This window comes from Protomyctophum bolini (assembly GCF_963924005.1).
Source record: "Protomyctophum bolini genome assembly, chromosome: 18".
Classification (NCBI taxonomy): Eukaryota; Metazoa; Chordata; class Actinopteri; order Myctophiformes; family Myctophidae; genus Protomyctophum; species Protomyctophum bolini.
In genome coordinates, this window is record NC_137879.1 from 14,157,338 (window position 1) to 14,179,536 (window position 22,199).

General features: G+C 45.3%; 2 protein-coding genes across 4 annotated transcripts in view; one reads left to right on the forward strand and one right to left on the reverse strand.

Annotated features, from left to right (window-relative positions):
* The window catches only part of nrap (nebulin-related anchoring protein), a 57,658-nt gene that overhangs the window by 7,780 nt on the left and 27,679 nt on the right, over window positions 1–22,199 (reverse strand). For all 3 annotated transcript variants that reach the window (XM_080789479.1, XM_080789478.1, XM_080789477.1), the window contains 15 exons: window positions 21,974–22,081; window positions 21,397–21,504; window positions 20,346–20,543; window positions 20,072–20,176; window positions 19,533–19,631; window positions 18,814–18,918; window positions 18,118–18,231; window positions 17,248–17,405; window positions 16,160–16,313; window positions 15,113–15,217; window positions 12,696–12,794; window positions 11,849–11,953; window positions 10,951–11,058; window positions 9,242–9,355; window positions 8,352–8,549 (listed from right to left, as the gene is read on the reverse strand). In XM_080789479.1, the coding sequence (XP_080645605.1) occupies window positions 8,352–8,549; window positions 9,242–9,355; window positions 10,951–11,058; window positions 11,849–11,953; window positions 12,696–12,794; window positions 15,113–15,217; window positions 16,160–16,313; window positions 17,248–17,405; window positions 18,118–18,231; window positions 18,814–18,918; window positions 19,533–19,631; window positions 20,072–20,176; window positions 20,346–20,543; window positions 21,397–21,504; window positions 21,974–22,081 (1,878 nt within the window). The remainder of the gene's footprint in view (window positions 1–8,351; window positions 8,550–9,241; window positions 9,356–10,950; window positions 11,059–11,848; window positions 11,954–12,695; window positions 12,795–15,112; window positions 15,218–16,159; window positions 16,314–17,247; window positions 17,406–18,117; window positions 18,232–18,813; window positions 18,919–19,532; window positions 19,632–20,071; window positions 20,177–20,345; window positions 20,544–21,396; window positions 21,505–21,973; window positions 22,082–22,199) is intronic.
* LOC308333060 (transcription activator BRG1-like) lies at window positions 759–5,463 on the forward strand (the record flags this gene model as incomplete). The annotated part of the gene is given in 3 exon segments (XM_080789257.1): window positions 759–4,268; window positions 4,845–5,257; window positions 5,259–5,463. Coding segments are annotated over 3 exon segments (4,128 nt in total).

Sequence of the window (22,199 nt, forward strand, 5' to 3'; positions counted from 1 at the left end):
TGGATAGTCTGTTTTGTGTTTTTTATAACTAGAGGTTCAACAAGCCGCCAAGCAGCATGTGGCACTGCCGAATGCTGATCCGACTCATATGCCCATATATGGAGATCTCTGTATCCGTCATTCCTTGTCCTTCACATCTAGAGTTCACACCTACGTGGCACCGCCGATCAAACCAATATGTCCGGGTCATAGTGTCGGGGTACCCGTTAAACCCGTCTGTCTGCGTTTCTTTTGTCTGGATCTGTCCGTCTACCGTCTTTAATGCCCAATTGCCCATATATGGAGATCTCTGTATTTGTCAGCCCTTGTCCTTGTATACCCATATATGGAGATCCCTGATGTCATCAGTTTATGCCCACTTATGGAGATCACTGATGTCAACATTATATGCCCATATATGGGCCTGTCCCCTTTGTGCTGTGATTGGCTGATATCCCAGACACGGTGATGTCAGCCGATATTGTAGCTGTCCCTTTGATGTCCATATGGAGATTCCTGATATATCATTGTGACATCACATTACATCATAGGGCATTCCTCTCTGCACCGCAGCCATCATCAATGCGCATGCGGGAACTGACACACAATAAGGACTGTAGCCGAGGGTAGAGGTGTGTGCAGAAACCAGGATAGGTTGCTCTTTGTTTCTGGGGAATAGAAGGAATACCAAGAGACACTGCAACCGGCATTTATTTATCTACCAGACACTTGGTACTTGCTTTGCTACTGTCATAGAAATTCACAATCTCTGCTGAGAGATGTCCATCCCAGACCCCCCGATAGTGGAGACACCTTGCCCAGGGCCATACCCAGATGCCGGGCCCTCTGCAGGAGCCACGATGGGCCCAAGCTCTGGTCCTTCTCCAGGCTCTGCCCACAACACGATGGGGCCCAGCCTTGAGGGTGGCCCAATGGAAGGCAGCGGGGATCCTCCCTGTGGCATGAGCCAGCAGAACCACAATTCTCTGCAGGGTTCTTCTGGTGGCCCTGGCGGTGAGGGAGCAGTACCAGCTGAGTCAGGTGGACTCACTCCTTTCAACCAGAACCAGCAGCCCCAATTCTGGACCTGGGTGCCCGTTTATGCTGTGCCGTGTGCTGGTCCCTATACTGGCTCTGGTGCTGTGCCGGATGCTGGTCCAGGACCAGCTCAACGACAAATGTACCGGTATGTCGTAGGCCTACCAAATGGTATGGTGGGAGCCAATGTGCCTACTGGACCTGCTGGTGTTCTTCCAGGCATGCAAGGATCCCTCAGAACATTGCCAGGATGGCCAATAGCGAGTGCTGATTCCCAAACCAGTGCCCCTCCCAGGATGATTCTTCCTCATCCCAATGGAGGACCCTCCTTGGTGCCTCCCCCTGCCTCTACATCAATGCCTTCTTCACAGACACAGCCTCCATGGCAGCTTGCCCATTCTCTGCCAACGTTGAACCGCATCACTCGCAGGCTGGACCCGGTAGAGATCCTTCAGGAGAGGGAGTACAGGCGCCAGGCTTGGATTGCGCACCGCATCCAAGAGCTGGAGAATCTTCCAGTCTCCCTGACTGATGACCAACGTACAGCAGCCGAAAGCGAGCTCAAGGCCCTAAAGCTTCAGAGACAGCTGCGCCAGGAGGTGGTGGCATCCATGCCACCACCTGCTCTCAATGCTAATGCCTACACACGCACCAAGCAGCAGTCACTATGTGATGTCCTCAACATGGAGAAACAGAAGATCCAACAGGAGCGCATATTACTGAAGAAAGAGCAGCAGAAAGAGAAGGACCGTGTTGAGTGGGAGCAGAGGAAAGAGAAGGAGCGCGTTGAGAAGGCGCAGAAGAAAGAGAAGGACCGTGTTGAGTGGGAGCAGAGGAAAGAGAAGGAGCGCGTTGAGCGGGAGCAGCAGAAAGAGAAGGACCGTGTGAGGAAAGAGAAGGAGCGCGTTGAAAGGGAGAGAATGCTGAGGCTAATGGCTGAGGATGAAGAAGGCTACCGCAAACTCATTGACCAGAAGAAAGACAAGCGTCTGGCCTACCTGCTGCAGCAGACAGACGAGTTTGTGGCCAACCTCACTGAGCTGGTGAGGGCACACAAGACCTCACAGGCTCTCAAAGAGAACAGAACGAAGAAGCCAGAACATGCAGGAGGTGGGTCGTTATTATCAGACCCCGATAGCAAGGACGTGTCTGAAGTGGACGTCAAGCACATCATCGAACGTGCCAAACAGGATGTTGATGACGAGGACAGCACTGTAGTCTCTGCAAGAAGCCTAGAGCAGTCCTACTATGCCGTGGCTCATGCGGTCACCGAGAAGGTGGAGAAACAGTCGTCACTGCTGGTCAACGGGGAGCTCAAACATTACCAAATCACAGGTCTGGAGTGGCTGGTCTCTCTGTACAACAATAACCTCAATGGCATCCTGGCCGATGAAATGGGCCTGGGCAAAACCATCGAAACCATCAGCCTCATAACATACCTCATGGAGCACAAACGCATGAATGGACCCTTCCTTGTCATCGTGCCGCTCTCAACTCTATCCAACTGGGTGTACGAGTTTGATAAGTGGGCACCGTCTGTAATCAAACTCTCCTACAAGGGCCCCCCTGCGGCTCGTCGTGCATTGCACCCCACCATCCGCAGTGGCAAGTTCAACGTGCTGCTCACCACATACGATTACGTCATCAAGGACAAGCAAGTGCTGGCCAAGCTCCGTTGGGAGTACATGATCATGGACGAGGGCCATCGCATGAAGAACCACCACAGCAAGCTGACCCAAGTCTTGAACAAACACTACCTGGCACCACGACGTGTCCTGCTGACGGGCACGCCGCTGCAGAACAATCTGCCCGAGCTGTGGGCGCTGCTAAACTTCCTCCTACCCACCATCTTCAAGAGCTGCGGCACCTTTGATCAGTGGTTCAACGCCCCCTTTGCCATGACAGGAGAGAGGGTGGACCTGAATGAGGAAGAGACCATCCTGATCATCCGTCGACTGCACAAGGTGCTCCGCCCTTTCTTGCTGCGTCGACTCAAGAAGGAAGTCGAGTCCCAGCTGCCCGAGAAGGTGGAGTATGTGATCAAATGCGACATGTCAGCCTTACAGAGGGTGTTGTACAGACACATGCAAGCCAAGGGAGTGCTGCTCACTGACGGCTCCGAGAAAGACAAGAAGGGTAATGGAGGCACGAAGACACTGTTGAACACTATAATGCAACTGAGGAAGATCTGCAACCACCCATACATGTTCCAACAAATCGAGAAGTCTTTAGCGGAGCACCTTGGTTATTCTGGTGGAATAGTGTCAGGCCCTGATCTCTACCGCTCCTGTGGGAAGTTTGAGCTGCTGGATCGTATTCTGCCAAAGCTGAGAGCCACCGACCACAAGGTGCTTATCTTCTGTCAGATGACATCGCTCATGACTATCATGGAGGACTACTTTGCCTACCGCAACTTTAAGTACCTGCGTCTGGACGGAACCACCAAGGCGGAGGACCGTGGCATGATGTTGAAGACGTTCAACGACCCGGCCTCAGACTACTTTGTGTTCCTGCTCAGCACCAGGGCCGGAGGCTTGGGCCTCAACCTGCAGTCCGCTGACACCGTCATCATCTTCGACAGTGACTGGAACCCCCACCAGGACCTGCAGGCCCAGGACCGAGCCCATCGCATCGGGCAGAAGAATGAGGTTCGCGTGCTACGTCTCTGCACTGTCAACAGCGTGGAGGAGAAGATCCTGGCAGCGGCCAAGTACAAGCTGAATGTAGACCAGAAGGTCATCCAGGCCGGCATGTTCGACCAGAAGTCGTCAGGCGGCGAGCAGCGGGCCTTCCTGCAGGCCATCCTGGAACACGAGGAACAGGACAAGGAGGAGGATGAGGTGCCTGACGACGAGTCTGTAAACCAGATGATCGCCCGGGGCGAAGAAGAGTTTGAGCAGTTTACGCGCATGGATCTTGACAGACAGCGTGAGGAAGCCCAAGATCCCGAGAGGAAGCCTCGTCTGATGGTGGAGAATGACATGCCGGCATGGATCCTGAAGGACGACGCAGAGGTGGAGAGGCTGACCTGCGAGGAGGGGAAGACGTCAGGCTCCCGGCAGCGGAAGGAGGTGGACTACAGTAATGACTTGCTCACCGAGAAACAATGGCTCATGGCCATTGGGGGGGGCAACCTGGAGATCAAGGGGAAAGGGTGTCCCCAAAATACTACTAGGAAGCGCAAAAGCGAATGCAACCACGATGGCGGCCCCTCCACGCCTGTCTTGAGCGGCGGCCAGGAGAAGGATGAAGTGAAGAAAAAAAAGAGGCGTCCAGCCACCGAGAAACTCTCCCCCAACCTCGCCTCCCTCACCAAGAAGATGACGGAGATTGTTGATGCCGTCATCAAGTACAAGGACGGTAATGGGCGACAGCTGAGCGATATTTTCATCCAGCTACCGTCTCACAAGGAGCTGCCAGAATACTACGAAGTCATCTGCACACCTGTGGACTTCATGAAGGTCAAGGAAAGGATCCGCAGCCACAAGTACTGCAGTCTGAAGGACCTGGAGAAAGACATCATGCTGCTCTGTCAGAATGCCCAGACCTTCAACATGGAGGGCTCTCTGATCTACAAGGATTCTATCGTACTTCAGTCGGTCTTCGCAGACGCAAGGCAGAAGATAGAGGATGAGGGAGAGGAAAATAAAGAGGACGGCGACAAAGGCTGCGAGTCTGAATCTTGTTCAGTGGCGGTCAAGTTGAGTCGGAAAGAGAAGGGTGAGCGGGGGCATGAAGGCCAGCGTAACCTGGAGATCAAAGGGGAAGGGTGTCCCAAGAATACTACCAGGAAGCGCAAAAGAGAATGCAATCACGATGGCGGCCAGGAGAAGGATAAAGAAGTTACAAAAGCAAAGAAGCACAGGCTTCCGGCCACCGAGAAACTCTCCCAAAACCTTGCCTCCCTCACCAAGAAGATGACGAAGATTGTTGATGCCGTCATCAAGTACAAGGACGGTAATGGGCGACAGCTGAGCGATATTTTCATCCAGCTACCGTCTCACAAGGAGCTGCCAGAATACTACGAAGTCATCTGCACACCTGTGGACTTCAGGAAGGTCAAAGAAAGGATCCGCAGGCACAAGTACTGCAGTCTGAATGACCTGGAGAAAGATATCATGCTGCTCTGTCAGAATGCCCAGACCTTCAACGTGGAGGGCTCTCTGATCTACAAGGATTCTATCGTACTTCAGTCGGTCTTCGCAGACGCAAGGCAGAAGATAGAGGATGAGGGAGAGAAATGAAGAGGAGGGCGACAAAGGCTGCGAGTCTGAATCTTGCTCAGTGAAGGTCAAGTTGAGTCGGAAAGAGGAGGGTGATCAGGGGCGGGAAGGCCAGCGTCACAGCTCCCGGACCAAACCTGTGGTGAGCGACGGCAGTGTAGAGGAACAGGGAGAGGAGTGCTCGGCCAGCGAGCAGAGGGGGACTAAAGACAAAGCACTCTAGACGCCACCAACTGCCTACTGAAGTCCCTCGACTGGAACCAATATATTTTACTTTAGATAACACAGTACATATGTAGACAGAGAAGCCAGAGAAGGAGCACTATTTTTACCTAGATAAAATTCCAGTTCATCTAGATAAAACTAGTGCTCTCTCTCTCTGGCTTCTCTGTCTGCATACAGTGTTATCTAAAGTTAACACATTAAAGAGAAAATGGGGGGGGGGGAGATTGGAAGTGTTAACGGTGAAGTGAATATGTTTTTGTTAAAATAATATTTGATTAGTATTGCTAGTATTGCTCTATTGTATAGTGTTTGTTCAGTATCAAAATCCAACTCTTTAGTAATATATTATATTTTCAGGTCGAGATACTTTTTTTTTCGAGACAGAAGTGATGACACAAATAAATGAGCAGACTTTTTGGAGTGGCGCCAGCTCCAAGGCTGGGGCTGGGGCCTTGTCTGTCTGTGTGTTCTCCATAGTGATTATTTGATTGGCTGAGCACAGAATGTGATGTATAGAGAGAGACACAGGGACTACAAATGTTATGCCCCCAAATGAGACAGCGTCCCACTTCTGGTCCGTTTCAACTGTACTGCAGCTGCCAATGCAATCCCTATGAGAGGCGTCATAAAATACCCTAATTTCACTGGTTCATTACTGAGGCTGTAGCGATTTTTTTTGTGTTCCAATAAAGTGTCCCATATGTTTGATTTGTCCTTTTCAATGTCACATACCTGCCATCTCAATATACATCCCACAATGTACTATAATATACTGATACTCCATCAGTTTGTGAAAAGTGCTAGCATTGTAAATCTCAAGTAAAAGTGGTTGCACGATATATACGTCACGGTTGCATCCCTTGAGGTTTTCAATACCCACATACTGTATATGTGTTGCATTTTGTTGTATTTGCTATGTATTTGTTGAAAATGATCTAAACAGCATCTTGCAAGACCAATTATTAATACTCATCTGGAGAATTCACTAGGTATAGTTGATAATGTCAGGATATGTCACTCCTCCATTTAGCTGGGTTATTTTCCCAACTATTCAGCCAAGTTAACGGTAAAACACACCGTCGGAGCTCCGTGGTAGGTAGAACATATTAGTAAGCCTGTGACCGTCAAAATATAGACATGAATAACAAAGTCAGTCGGGATCTGGATGTATTATTGAGAATTCCACTCTTCAAAGTCGGCGCTCGTAGCCTCGTAAAGGCAGTGATGTTCCATAAAAGCACGCAAGTACTGCTTGCGCAAGTAATTATGTGGGAACACAACCTGACAGAAATAAAAAGGGCTCACATTAGTCTGCCTACTAGTACCAAAGATGGTTTATGTACAGTATGAAGATGGGCCAACTTCATCGGAGCCACTAGACTCGAAATGGTACACAAAGCCTACAAATGGTCCCCCCCATAAATGCACCATTTAGGTTTGCCAACCGCCATCAAACCCGATGCATTATTAATACATGAATACATATTTGTACAGTATTTGAACAAAAATGAAAACAAAATGAAAACAAGGCCATTTTACATGTAAATGGCCCTCCTCCTCATTGACCAGGCCTTTTCAAGGAATGAGGCAAATGAAAAGGTGTACTTTTGAAATAGTAGTTTTAGTTTCTCGAAGTCCTCCAACCATATAAATTCATGATTTGGTTCTCTTATTAAAAAGTCTCTCCCTAATAGAGTTGTAGAATGGCATTTCATTTTCAATTTCCTTTAGATCACACAGAGTACATAAACTATCCTCCTCAACCGTGCCTACATGCCTGTCTCAATATGCAGACCAAGTATGCCAGCTCTAATTTGGGCACATAAGGATCGTTTCTAATCGTTTTAAATATGTCCATTCATTACACGTTACAATAAATCTCGCAAGAGTTTGTTTCGCTAAAAGAAGCCACTTTACTATGAATATCTTGTAAATATTGTGTGCCTTGTGATGATTGGGTCCAGTATGGTTCAGTGACCATGGAGTTAAGGAATGGTTCATAAGCTGTGTTCACGTTCACTCTCCCATTAGAAATGAATGGACTCCAACATTCTTCCCTAATAATGTTACCGCCCACCTCACGCATCGCAGATACGGGAAGTAAAGCAAAGTTGGCATCTCTTGCTAATTCTCCTCTTGGCTAGTACCTCCACACAGCTGATTCAAATGAATGAGCAATGTCTGTTAGTCTGACTCTTGACACTTCCTCTAGCAGTGAGTGGACCAATCTGGGAACCCATCAGGGGGAAAAAAGGAAGAAGAGAGGGCGCCCTCTGCTGTTTGTTTCCTGCAACTCAGAATCTGTGCTCCTGTCCTGTGTTTCATTTTTACTGGCTGCTTTGACACCTGAATCTACAAATGGTGCTTGATAAGTGACTTAATTTGATAATAGACATTGATCATTAATTTGAATCAGCCGTGTGGAGGGAAATCTTGTAGAGTAGTAGGCAGACCAATTTGACCTTTTCAGATTTCTGTCAGGTCGTGTAGATCCTTCAAATTAATTGAATGACTGACAACGGGAAGTGATGCCCATACTTCACAACCCCCCTTTTCCCCAGTAAGCAGCAAGCTCCCTAGGAAACTTGTGTTATAGGCTAAAATTGGCAATCCACCTGCAAATGTATTTTCTGTTTATTAAAGAGCTGGAGTGACGGGGCGAGCCCCGTTACTAAACAAACACTCTATATTACAGCAATGATTACTATCACACTATAGAGCTGTTTTAACCAGAAAATAATACTTACCATACTTTTAAACAAACAAACAAAAAAAACACATTAACAATGGAGCAGGCGTTACAATCCAAGTATAATGTTGAATACAGGTACTGCAACTTCTTTAATAAATGAAAAGAAACTGACTTTCATCCCTTAATGGTCTCACCTCGCTCTGCAGTGCGTAGGCCTTCTTGGCGGCCAGCACCTTCATGTCATCGGGTAGGGACGTGTAATGGTGCAGGGTGAGCCTGTAGTCCTGCTCGCTCACCAGGGCCTGGGCCTTCTTGGCTTGGGTCACCTCCAGCATGTCCATGGGCAGATGGTGGTGGGCCATGTCCATGGCGGATTGCTTCTTGTATTTGATCTGGGAAGGAGAGACACGAGAGCGAGTTTAGAGCAGGGGTTTAGAGCAGGGGTCTTTGACGTTTTTTCAGGCCAAGGGGCCCCTTAGATGAGAGGGAGATGAAACAGGGACCTCCATTACATATTGCAGATTAAAGTTTGACATAGATAGCTCCATCTGTTTGACAGCACTGTCACAGCAGATTCATTTAACCACAGTCAATGGTAAACTTGGTCTGCTCTTTTGTCCCTCAACACCAAAAATACAAGATCTATAAGCTCACAGCGCCTCGTGCTGCGCGGCGTTGTGAGCTTGTAGATCTGCTATTTTTGTATAAGGTTTTCCTCAAGTTCAAGTGGTTAATGTGAAAGAATATATTCTATCGAACAAAGACTTGGCAGACCCGCTGTAGCAACTTTGAGGACCCCCTAGGGGTCACTGACCCCCTGTTGAAGACCCCTGGTTGAGTGAGTGAGAATTAATGAATGAATATTTTATTATATTTATTTTATTTCCGTGTCCGGACAATTTGACCCATCACACATGGGATTATCAGACACCAAAAAACTAAAACAAACATTCCAGAATATAGACCTGCACATAGAATATGGTTAAAAAAAAACTACAGTTACTCTAATACAGTATCTATCACACGCTTTATAAAGATACACGCTTTATAAAGTGAGAGAGAGAATTGAGTTAAAGCCACTCACATCACTCTGCAGCTTGCTGGCGTTGACGGAGTGAGCCATGTTCATATCATCCTGCAGTCCCTTCAGACAGATCATCTTCCCTTTGCTCCTCTCAAACAGCTCTTTGTACTTTTTCTACACAGAGAAAACATAAATGTATTAGTCATCGCATAACAGTCCCAAAACAATCGGAGGGTTTCCCCGTTTCGATTTCTGGATCCCCCTGGCTTAGTGTCGAGGTGTCCTTCAGCAAGAGTCACTGAACTCACTTCCGGTAAGCAGGTTGGTGGCTTGCAAGGCTCTGCTGTCATGAGAATGCACGTGTGTGTGTGTGTGTGTGTGTGTGTGTGTGTGTGTGTGTGTGTGTGTGTGTGTGTGTGTGTGTGTGTGTGTGTGTGTGTGTGTGTGTGTGTGTGTGTGAGAGAGAACTGGTGAATGTAATGCACATTGTAAAGCGCTTTGAAGAAAGGCACTATACAATAAAAAAGTAAAAAGCACCATTTACCAAAGCTTGTTGTTGTCAAGGTGTTGCTATTGAGAAAAGCCATGTATGGGATAATGTATGGCTGAGTGGTCATTGTTTATAGATAAATCACTGACAGGCTGATTAACCACCAACGAGTAGCGGAAAAAACACAACATAACAAGATATTTCCTTGCTTGCGGTAATGAAAGTACTCCATAAGTGTTGCGCTGGCCGGCGTCTGCCCAGCTGCAGCACTGACGGAAAACAAGGAAGTGAGTTGAAAACTGTTTAGGATGGGCTTGTAAGGGGGAAAATGGTACCTTTTTACATGCTTTTTGGAAATGTCCTATGGTTTTATCATTCTGGAAAGAGGTACTGAAGAGGCTATGTCTCTTCGGAGATAGCACAGTGTTGCCACAAGGGGTCACCAAGGCACAACGTGCATTAGTGACTGCAGGCCTTATCACTGCAGCCAGGCTGATACTGAGAAACTGGAAGAGCTCTGCTATGCCAGAGATCACAGACTGGACCCAACTTATGATTGAAACTGCATCGTTCGAATACTCAATTGCCAGGAGGAACAATGTCAAAGGAAAGTTCCATGAAATATGGGACTACTTATTTGTATATTAAAGGATGGTTGCATTAACAATTTGTAATACATTATACTTTTATAGATGATATAATCACTATTGTCAACAGAATGTGGAGGGGTGTATGACAAAAAGAAGTGAGTTGATCAAATAGAATCAATTTTCGGGTACTGCTTAGTCTATTTCTCGCTCTGATTGAACTTGAGCCCCTACCCTACTTCCTTCACAGGTGTTACTGATGTCAGGGTGCTACTATTGTGCATGTTGGCTCACTGGAAACACTCTGCTAGGGTCTCAAAGTGTCCTTGAGTGGGTTCCAAATGGCCCCCAAATGGCCCCAAAAACAAATAGCCAAATAGGTCTATTTGGTTCCATTTGTACACTCTCAGAGTAATGGGGGTCCTTGAAATGATAACGTTTGAGAAATGGAACAGAGCCTAAGTTAATTAGTATCATCAGTAACACCTGTGTAGGATGTAGTGAAGCGGCCCGGAAGTAGGAAGAGTGATTCTGTGTGCATAGATAGAGCCATTCAAAGAACACCTTCATCCCACTCTGAAGTAGGAAGAGTTATTCTGTGTGCATAGATAGAGCCATTCAAAGAACACCTTCATCCCACTCTGACATTAAATACAGTTTCATGATGCGTAGTAAGATAGGAGATGACTCACATCACTGAGGATCTCTGCAGACGCTTTGGCCGACTGGAACTGGACTGCGTCCAGGCGCAGCTTATATCCGCCATCACGAATCTTTGACCAGGACTCCTTGTAGCGGCTCTACAAACACACAGCAACGCAGTCATAGAACCTTTTTTCTAAAATAGCAGATGTACAAGCTTAGCAAATCTGACTCAGGAAAGGGAAGAGCATTTCTCTGTTGGAAATGCTACCTTGCAATGGATTCGGAATCATCAACACTAGTTTGACACATCACATGCTACTTAAAGCATAATGACATTTAGAAAAGGCTGTTTTTGTTTTTAATATATATTTTTTTATCCCACGATTTTGTAACCCATTTTTCACCCCTGTGTCAATCATCTAATGTGATCCTGGGCTCTACACACCGTCCACCAACCTAGTCCCCATATATGGGGGACAAGGGGAGAGCAACGGACTTGAATTCATGCTTCCTTCATGCCTTAGTGTCCAAGTTGCTCCTTTACACCTGACAGGGGGGAGTTTCCCTGGTTGGACGTAGCGCGTGGAAGGAACACGTTATTCCAACCAGTTCATTTCCCCTCCATCAGGCGCCCCGGCTGGCCAGGGGGAGGCAGTTTTAGGCTGCCTTATAGGCTGTTAATGGTACCCCAACTTTAAGCAGCTGTCACAAAGTTTCCCAAGGGAGTTGTGTTGGAACAAATTGAGAGGTGATAGTAGACCCCTTTATGAACACATTAGTGAAGAAAGCTAGTTGTAAGCAATTTCTTTGCAGATTTGCCACAACCTTCGCTAGCTTTCCCTTATTATTTGCTGATGTTTGGGAGTGAGTTCCAGGTATTGTACAGTGATGTGAATGTGAGTCCTCACCAGTGATGTCAATGTGTGTGTGAAGGTGTGTCCTCACCTCGCTCAGGTTCATGGCGTTGAGCTTGGCCTGGACGTGTTCTGGCAGGTCAACACCCAGGGTGTACTTGTGTTTCATGGACTGACCCTTCTCCTTGTACAACCTCTGCACACACACACACACACACACACACACACACACACACACACACACACACACACACACACACACACACACACACACACACACACACACACACACACACACACACACACACACACACACACACACACACACACACACACACACACACACACACACACACACACACACACACACACACACACACACACACACACACACACACACACACGTTCTGTTATGGCCGAGTCGACACTGGTGAATGTTTCACATTTACCTAACCTCTCTCCTCTATCCCCTGAGGTATATAAGAGGCCCCCCCTTCCTTTTCCGCTGTACACTAAATCCCTTCGCCAAAAATATCCAATCTGTAAACTCACTATTATGTGGTTGAACTTTGCGGCTTTTGATTTTGTCAATTGTAGCAATCAAATACTCGCATCAATCCTCAACATTTCCCCAGGATTTCCCCCCGATCAACCCTTATTTTCAACAGCCAAAACCTGCGACGGGATGTTAGGAATGTTACTACTGCTGTGTGTGTTGCGTCCACTCCCAGCCCCGCGATCGATGGAGAGAAAGCCTCATCCATCACAGTGCCGGCTATGTTGGTGTTGGTGTCGAAGTGTCCTTAAGCAAGACTCTGAACCCCTAATTGCTTCCGATTTGCAGGTTATATAAATGCACCATTTACCACTATAAAATACCAATTGCCGTATCTACGGTATTGGCAGGAAGTGTGTTAAGGATTTGATAATGAACTTACGTCAAGGACCAGTTTGTTGCTGAGCTTGGCCTGCACCATCTCAGGAGTGTTCTCCACGCTGGTGAACTTCAGACCGCTCACATTCTGTCTGTATTTTCTCTAGAAAAAAACCAAACAGCAGCATTGGGTTAAGTTACAATACCCGCTGCACATGCTTCCAACTGACTGTAGACAGCGCAACAGTATCACAGACCGCTAGAGTAGCATGAACACAACCGATCATTCAAGACAATAAGGACTAAAGAGTAAAGACTAGTTATATTGTCTACATATTGTGCAGATCAGCTATTTGACGATTTTATAATGTTTTTCAAAATAGTTGTAGGACAGGGGTGCCCAAAAGTAGATACCAGTAGATCACACAGGCTGTGCAGGTAGACCACATGACATCATTGACATGCCCCTAAAATGTATAATTTAAATAAATAAAAAACACATTTTGGCATCTGCCACATGAATTAAGGTTACCGGTACTTCACTTGATTGATTGACTTAAACCCACATTACAATACTTTGTTTTCAAGACTGTTTCGAACAAACGTCAGTATTACAAAGTTATAAAAAAAAAACCCTACCAATTCCATTTCTGCCTCTATTTCCCATTCCAAGTGCGTTTGCCTAATATGTAACTATTTTCAGCAATGGATTATACATTTTGGTGGGTAAATCTGGTTGAGCTGGTCATTTTGAAAGTAGCTCTCAAGTCTAAAAAGTGTGGGCACCCCTGTTTTAGCAGCAGGCCAGCAGCAGAGACAGGTGCCCTGGCACTCGTCAACCCCTGTCCCAGCTAAAGCCCAAACGACACCAATGAGTCGCCATGCAACTCCTCGCAATCAAACGGTTGCGAGTTGCTGCATTAGTGACCTATTGGTGTTGTTTGGGCCATTGAATTGAACCAGTTGAATCACTTGGGGTCGACATGCAACAGGACATACACACCGCTGGGACAAACTCTAAAACCGTCTCGTCCCGTCTCGACCCTTTGGTGTGGTTTGGGCTTAAGGGTGAATAGCATGCTCGGATGAGGCTCAGCCCATCCAGGAGAAGCTCACTGGCCCAAAACGGCCAGAGTAGGGCTGAGGCTAGTTGCCACCCGAATGTTTAGAATCCACTTAGTTTACAACAGGGGCTCGAGGGACTCAAAGTTGACCTTCTTTGTGAAGGTTTACGACCCAATATGTGGTGGCACAATGCCACTACCTCAAAAAGAGAGGTTGATTAAATGGGTTAAGGACGACAAGCTTCACATAAACTCAACATATCTTGAGCAATATACAACAGCTTGAGTTGCTATAAGCAGCCTGGTTCGTGTTAGCCTCTAGTAGCCAGGACTCGGTCCACAACGTGCCTAAAATACTTTGTTGAGGATAGGAATAGCACATAGCTCCTTAAATACCTTCTGAGCCAAGCTGTAAACTTAGATATGAACATGCAGTCACACACACGTTACGTGATCTCACCCTTATCGCTCCCAGTCATGTCCCTTTGTAGGACAAGTTCATAGGCATAATGCATCTGTATGTTTAAGTGTGTATGTGTGCATTCAAATATTGGTTAATGTGCAAAAGAGGAAAACATTGAGATTTGGTCTGGTATTGCAGATTTGGTTAAGGACATGATTTAGTCATTATTATTTATTTATTGTATGTTCCCATTGCACAGTGGTAGGAGTCCTGACATTGTCTTTTTGTGGCATCTTTGGTCCCGGGGGGAGGGGTGGGTGGGATTGTTTGTTTTTGTGTTCCTTGCTTTTGCTGTTATGTGTTGTTTTTACATGTGTTTTGTTTTCTTTATTCATTCATGGTGTTAACATCTTATTGTAATTTATTGTCTTAAATAAAAAAACATTTGATAACAAAAAAAAAAATATTGGTTAATGTGTCATGTCATTTAAATGTGTGGTGTGAGTGCTACTGTATCTGCATTTAATGTTACTCACAAATAAAGATCAAATAAGGAATAATGCAGATAAAATACTATGCACAGGCTTGGATAAGTAACACACATTATCAATGTGATTTGAAGTATTGAACTTTTAATGTAAGTTCGTTTGCCGCCACTTCATATTTAGTTATACAATTTCTTTCCCCTCTACACCAAATCTTGTGAGAGTCGTGAGCGACAATAGAAAACTACATGCTCTGACATGTTGTGTGAGCTTGCAGAACGACTATTTTGGCAGAATGTTCGGCCCTCCAGAATAGGGACGCTAGGGTTCATGTGGTTAACAGGTCAGTAGAGAGAGTGAAGACAAGAGCTGGTCTTGTCCAGGGCACTACAATAGCTGATGTCAACAGGACACTACAATACCTCATCCTGCCTCAGGAGCCTAAAGTAGCTGATGTCAACAGGACACTACAATACCTCATCCTGCCTCAGGAGTCTAAAGTAGCTGATGTCAAGTTGTCAACAGTTACCTCGCTGAGAACATCTCCTGCTTTCTTGGCCTGCTGGACATCCAGAGAACCTGCTGCCTCCCAGCCGACGCCCTTCATCCACATCAGATCTGAGCGGTACTGTTTCTATAGATGGGAACACACACACGCAGGTGGGTTAATACATTAAGTCCCGATTTGATCGCGTGACCGGAAATCGGGGTCCGATCGTGTCATTTTCAAATGATCATAATTAAGGTTGGGAGACCAATTCTTCAAATGATTCTACAAATGCCTTTTTCAAAAATGTTTACGCTGTGAGCTTGTAGATATAGCTATATTTGAATATCCAATGCTAATGCGGTTTTAATGGATAAATACATTTTGTCAACTGAAGTCTGCTACTTAAGTCACTAACTCAACCTTAAGGGAACTTAATTCAAGTAAACCTTAATGGTTTCAAAGTGAGCAGTGAATATTTGGGTTATTAACAATTAACAATTATTTTCATAACCAATTAATTGTTCATTTATTATTTGTGATATCTCTACCGTATGTGAGCATACGATAACAGTAAATCAAGGTAGGAATCTCGACGTGCTCATATATAAGAATAACACTATTGTTAAGAATAAAAATAAATAAAAAATGAAATCACAAGTATAAAAATGTACAGACTACAGAGTAGAACACCTGTCTAAGGGAGAAGTTATAATTACCTCCCTCCGCCTTTGGTGGATTTTCAGGCCTGTTTTAAAGGAAGCCAGTGATCCACATTTTTTATAACCGCAGTGTTTCTAAATCGCCAGTGTGATCCGGATGGTCACACGCAAATGTGTTTGGTCCCCACCAGTTTGTTTTTAGTCCGCTGGGCGCTATGATTTGGAATTAAAAATGGATATATCAAACATACTATTCCAAGAATACTTGAAGAAACGTGTCGGAGTCATGTGCCACATCAAGGCTTTTATTGGGTAGGCCCTAAAATGATGCTGCCCTTGACCGCTGGGCATTTTGGGTAGTCTAGTGACTACAATGTGCGTATTGTTCAGTGGATTGTTGAATGGATATTGGTATGAATGTACTCACGTCGCTCTGCAGGCTGTATGCCTTCTTGGCCTGGCTGACGCTCATGTCAGTGGCCAGGGTGGTGTAGTCGTGCAGCATCGTTCTGTAGTTGGTCTCCGTGGCCAGGTCCTGAGCCTTCTTAGCATGACTGATGTTCAACATGTCCAGGGACGTCCTGTAGCACAACAATGGCTGCGTTTACATCATACATGGACAACTGGCAGCCCGGGGGCCACATGCAGCGCCCACATTCACTTAATGTGGCCCTCAGGTTAATATCAGAATACTGATATATTATTGAACAAGACCCGCTTTAATTACTTCAGTCTGAATTAGTAGGTGTGAACTGTGAAGATCTTTAGACGAGTGGGGAAGAAAGGGGGACGGCGCTCGATTTGGCCGAAAAAGTCAGACCTACTAGGTATAACTATGCCTAAAATCATATTTACAAAATTGAAAACAGAGATGATTTCAATCGAATATTTAGACAAAGTCATGCAAGGGGAACTTTCTCTGGACTTCATGGGCTAAGAAAATCAACTTTAAAATATCAAAATCGGTCAGAAAGGCTGCTCCGACGCGCTAGTGTTAATGAGTAGTATTAAAATGTTATCTTTTTGAAAAATATTTCTTCGACGGGTGGCTGGCATCTCCCTTAGAGATAGGGTGAGAAGTTCAGTCACACGAGAGAGACTCGGAGTAGAACCGCTGCTCCTTCGCCTGGAAAGGAGCCAGCTGAGGTGGTTCGGGCATCTGGTTCTGGAGCACTCTGGTGGAGCTGTTGCCCCCGTGACCCAACAACGGATAAGCGGTTGAAGATGGATGGATGGATGGAATTGAAAAATACCAAAAAATAATTCAAGCTCAGATCTGAGCTTGTAGATCAGCTATTTTTGCTACGACAGTAATATGCAATGTGGCCCACTGGAGTGCGTGTGGAAATATACTCTCCATATTCAAAGTTTCCCACCCCTGGTTTACATAGATATATTCCACTTGTATTCCGAATAACTGCTCATTCTGAATAAAACTGCTCATGTAACACCTCAATTGGAATAGAATATTCCATTCCAGTCAGACCCGAATAAACTTTCCTTCCTGCTACTCACTTGTATTTACACTTGCTGTCCTCATAGTCTTTCCTGTAGTGGCGGTCACTCAGCATCTTGGTGGCCAGGGAGGAGTGAGCCATCTGGGAGTCGCCAGTGGACGTCTTCACACCGATCATCTTGCCCTTGGTTTTCTCATACTCCTCCTTGTATTTCACCTGGACAGAATGAAAACATCCTGCATCAAAACTGCACTGTCAAGTAGGGCTGGTAAGGCCTGGGCCGTGGCACCTTGGCCAGGCACCTTGGCCGGCAGCCCAAGTCTGGAAGTGTGCCACGGGCTCGACTCTCGATCCCGACGGCTGTCACTGCATGCCACCCCCCATCCCTCTCCCCCATCCCCCGTCAGACTACGGCCTGTCCCTCTATAAAAAAAATATAAAATAAAGGCGAACGCCACAAAAAAACATTACCCGCACATACGCCTGCCAGCCGTGTTTATAGCATATAAAACTCACAAGAGTATGAAAGTAAATGAAAAATGTAAAAATTGGTAAATGTACTTGTTGACTCTAAATCCCAGTTCAAAGGAGACGGGGACATTTCAAGCGGGAGACGGGGACATTTCACATGGAGTCAGGGTGGGACGTTTCAAAGGACACAGGGACAGTTCAAAGGACACAGGGACAGTTCAAAGGACCCAGTGACAGTTCAAAGGACCCAGTGACAGTTCAAAGGACACAGAGACAGTTCAAAGGACCCAGTGACAGTTCAAAGGACACAGGGACAGTTCAAAGGACACAGAGACAGTTCAAAGGACACAGGGACAGTTCAAAGGACCCAGTGACAGTTTAAAGAAGACAGGACCATTTCAAAAGAGACACAGGGACAGTACAAAAGGAACAGTACAGTGTCATCAGATTGACATACATTGCTGGCCAGGTCTCTCTTGGCCTTGGCAGTGAGGATGGCCAGTGAATCCATGGTGAGCTCGAAGCCTTTGTTTTTCTGTTGTTCGTGTTCCCATCTGCTCTTGTACACGTTCTGCAACGGACATAGTCGTACAAGGCGAATCAGCTGGCGTACAAGGCGGATCACATTACAGTCTTTATTCCAGGGATGCACCGATATGGGCCAATGTTTTCCTTGTTGACTGCCATCTGCATATGGTCAAATATTTTGCCATTCACTGATGGCAGTAGCCGATATTTATCTATTGTTGTTATTCATCTATTGATGCGAAGCATCAATTTTGGGCCGGCAATGACGATATCTGCAGTTTACCTAGCTGCAGATACGGAGTTATGATTATAATGGAGATGTTTCCCTGGCACAAAATGAAATAATAACAATAAACAGTCAGTATCGGCTATCGGTCAAATTGTTGAGTCCCTCCAATGTCCAGCTTTTAGTGTGTATGTAAAGAAAAACATTAAATGCAATTGACAATGAATGGACAATTTTGAGTGTTTGTGTAAACACAAACATTGCGTGACACAAACATTGATGACGAAGGTGAGGACGCAAATTGTGATTGGCCGGAATGACTTGATGTATGATAATGTACGATGATAAGAGCCGCCCCACACGGGTGTGAGTTTGTATTTAATAAGAGTCTGGTCTTACCTTGCTGAGCAGGTTAGCGTTGGCCTTGGCCTGTTTGAACATGGGCTCCTCATTGGACATGGTGTACTGGTGCATGGACTGCTCTGTGTCCGCCTTGTACGCCAGCTGAAAGCACACACACACCACGACCAAGGGTTAACCCTGTACGTTTGATTCACATTGATAAGACCTTTATTGACCTTTATTGAGGGAAATCCAGTCGCAAAAGGAATGCCCTGCAGATACAAATGACAGTGCAAAGAAAATGCACTGTAGATATAGCAGAATATACTGTATCACATTCAATGTAATCCAAGTTCCCAGAAGTGTTTTTTTGTTCGCCACTAGGGGGAGATTCAACGCAACACCAATAATTGGCAAATTTACAACAATTTACAGTATGCAAAATGGCAAAACTACAATATACAGTCAGTTACTACTTTACAACCCTACACACCCTCAACAGTGCTTGCATAATAGGACAAAGGAAATACAAGGGAACACATTAAGTAAGTGGAGTAAGAATGCAAGATACTGCCCGGGGAGGATATCGCGATTCGCAAGTTGGCCCCAACATCACTGGAATGTAATATGTAATAATGTAATGTAATAATATGTTAATATAACATTAATACATTTTCAAATTGTAGATGAGCTATTCTTGCAGTCCTCAACCCAAGGTTTCATGCAGTTAACAGCCAATCGGGAAAGCGATCACGGCCAATGAGGCGAGTCCTTACGTGGCTCTGCAGTTCCTGGCACTTCTTGGCGTGTTTGATGGAGAGGTCGTCAGCCACCTGGGTGAACTTGACGCTGTCGACCTTCTGGCGGTACTTCGTCTGTGAGGCAAACGCACACGATGAGCATGAGTTCACACATGCTGCCTGCTGGGCACGCCATGGTTAACTTAAAACTAATGAAATAATGACGAGTGGAAGGTAACTGAAATAAAAAGAAAAACTCTGCTCTACAAATAATGATAAATAACAGAGATGGCATTGTGTCTTTGCAAAACTAAAGCTAATTGTATAGTTTTTGTCAATTAGTATCTCATTTGTGACAAATACGCCATATTACATAAAAAAACTAAAATTAACAAAAAAAGTAAAGTAAAATGGCAACTAGGCCAAATTAAGTGTGTATGTACATAATATGTATCAAATATGCATGAAATAGAGTACCGCAAGTAGATAGGTAATGCTTCTAAAAGTATAATTAGTAATAATATAACAGACACATGCAAGGTGAACCGCTTGCACGCACACCCACACACACTGACATCACTGAGCATATCTCCAGCCTTCTTGGCCTGCGTGATGTTCATACAGCCATCAGCCTCCCAGCCGACGCCCTTCATCCAGTTCAGGTCCGAACGGTACTGGTTCTGAAACACGGAACACACCAAAGTGACCGGTGAACAGTGGTGGAAAAAGTACACTAAATTGTCAATATATTTAGTCTTACTAGCTTATAGCTAACTTAGAGCTTACGGTAGTTTTTATTTAGTGTCTGTCAGTGAAAAAGAAAACGGTCAAAATGAACACCGCTCTCACCTCGCTCTGCTGGGCGTACGCCTTCTTGGCGTGCATGACTTTGATGTCGTCGGCATTGACGGTGTAGTCGTGGAGCTTCTTGCGGTAGTCCAGGTCACTGGCCAGCGCCTGGGCCTTCTTGGCGTGGCTCAGGTTGACCATGTCCAGACCCAGGCTGAACTGGGCCTGGCCCTCCTTGGAACCCTTCTTGTATTCAATCTGGAGAGGGGAGGGGAGGGAAAGTATTTATACCAGGGGTCATCAACATGTCTGTACACGGACAGATGTGTCCGTGGCAAAGACTTGGTCTTGTCCATGGCAAATGTTCGATATTCTTTTTAACACACCATTATAATGTTCTTATTTTTATCATAAAACCCAGTTACTGAATGTCAGTCTCCAGATTTTCTTCAGAATATGTACAGTATGTAGAATATGTACACTGATTTACTACGCATTTGGAGTCCAACTAGTACTAGTGGTTCTCAAATGTTTTATTTGCAAAGACCCCCATAACTCAGAGTGTACAAACGGAACTAAATGGACCTGAGATGGTCCATTTGGTCCCATTTGTACACTTCCATTTGTTACAGACCTGTTATGGTCATTCAGGGTTTATTAATGATGTTTAGGTATTATCATTCTTTGTTGCTGCTGTTCCACATAACAGCCAACCAGTTGAAGAAATAACACATTTGAGGCTTTAAACCTAAGATAAGTTCAAATACTAATACATTAATAATCTTAAAATAACTAAACATAATGTTAAACAATCTGCAAAGTGTTGTGAGATTATAGATCTGCTGTTTTCGGTGAGCGACATGCTTCCATAGAAGACATAGAAATCCGACTTGGCGACTGAGAACTTTAAACCATGTATACCATCACTGAATGGTTACAGTATGTGTTATGTTAAATCTCACTTTCTATGCCGAGTTTGAGGGAACGTTTTGAGTTCAGGGTGGAATGTGAATTACTTTACTTAATAATAATGTAAAACCTTCTAAACATTTACAAGAAATGTATTGAATCATATCGTTGTAAATAATGCATTGAATCATATAATTCTTACATCGCTGCTCATCTTGTGCAGTGCGAGACAGTGCAGTGTCTTGGAGTCGCTCACGTTGGCGCACACAGCAGCAGCTTTGTCCTTCCTGAACGACTCTTTGTACTTAATCTGAAACACACACCAGAAATCACTATGACACTTTACTTCATAGATCCCAATGCAAAATGTTTTGAACTATACTGAGAGTGTACACTCCGAGTGTGAGTTTTGAACTCTGAGAGTGTAAAGAGAGAACCTCAAGGTTCTGAGGTGAGAGCTAGAGATAGGCTGGGCCGCTGGAGAAGATCAGTTAGGCTAGGTGAATAATTTTGATAGCTTTAAAATATGACAATGATCACAATCACTGTCTATTGTGCTGCTTTCTGCAATAGACAAATGCGTCAGTGAACCATTTCAATTGAAATGGGTGAAAAATAGACACATTGTACAATGTGTATGTTTTTTTTTGCATTGGACAATCGCTTTTGAGGTGGGGTTTAGCGAAGTGTCCATTGTGGACCTGGATCTGCAGGAACATTGCCCCCCTGCGCCAACCGAGTGGACCAAGCAGCCTTATAGTAAAGGACATGCTGCTTACGTCGCTGGCGAGGTCTCGAGAGGCCTTGGCTGTCTTGACAGTGAGGGTGTCCACACCGATGTCACATGCTCTGGACTTGGTCTTCTCCCACTCCTCCTTGTACTTGATCTGCAGAGAACCACACCACAGACCTGTGATGCTCAAACACTACTATACGCTGCATAGTACGGTACAGTAAAGGGTCGCTGTTCAATAATTTTGTTCAATATTTACAAAACACAGACAG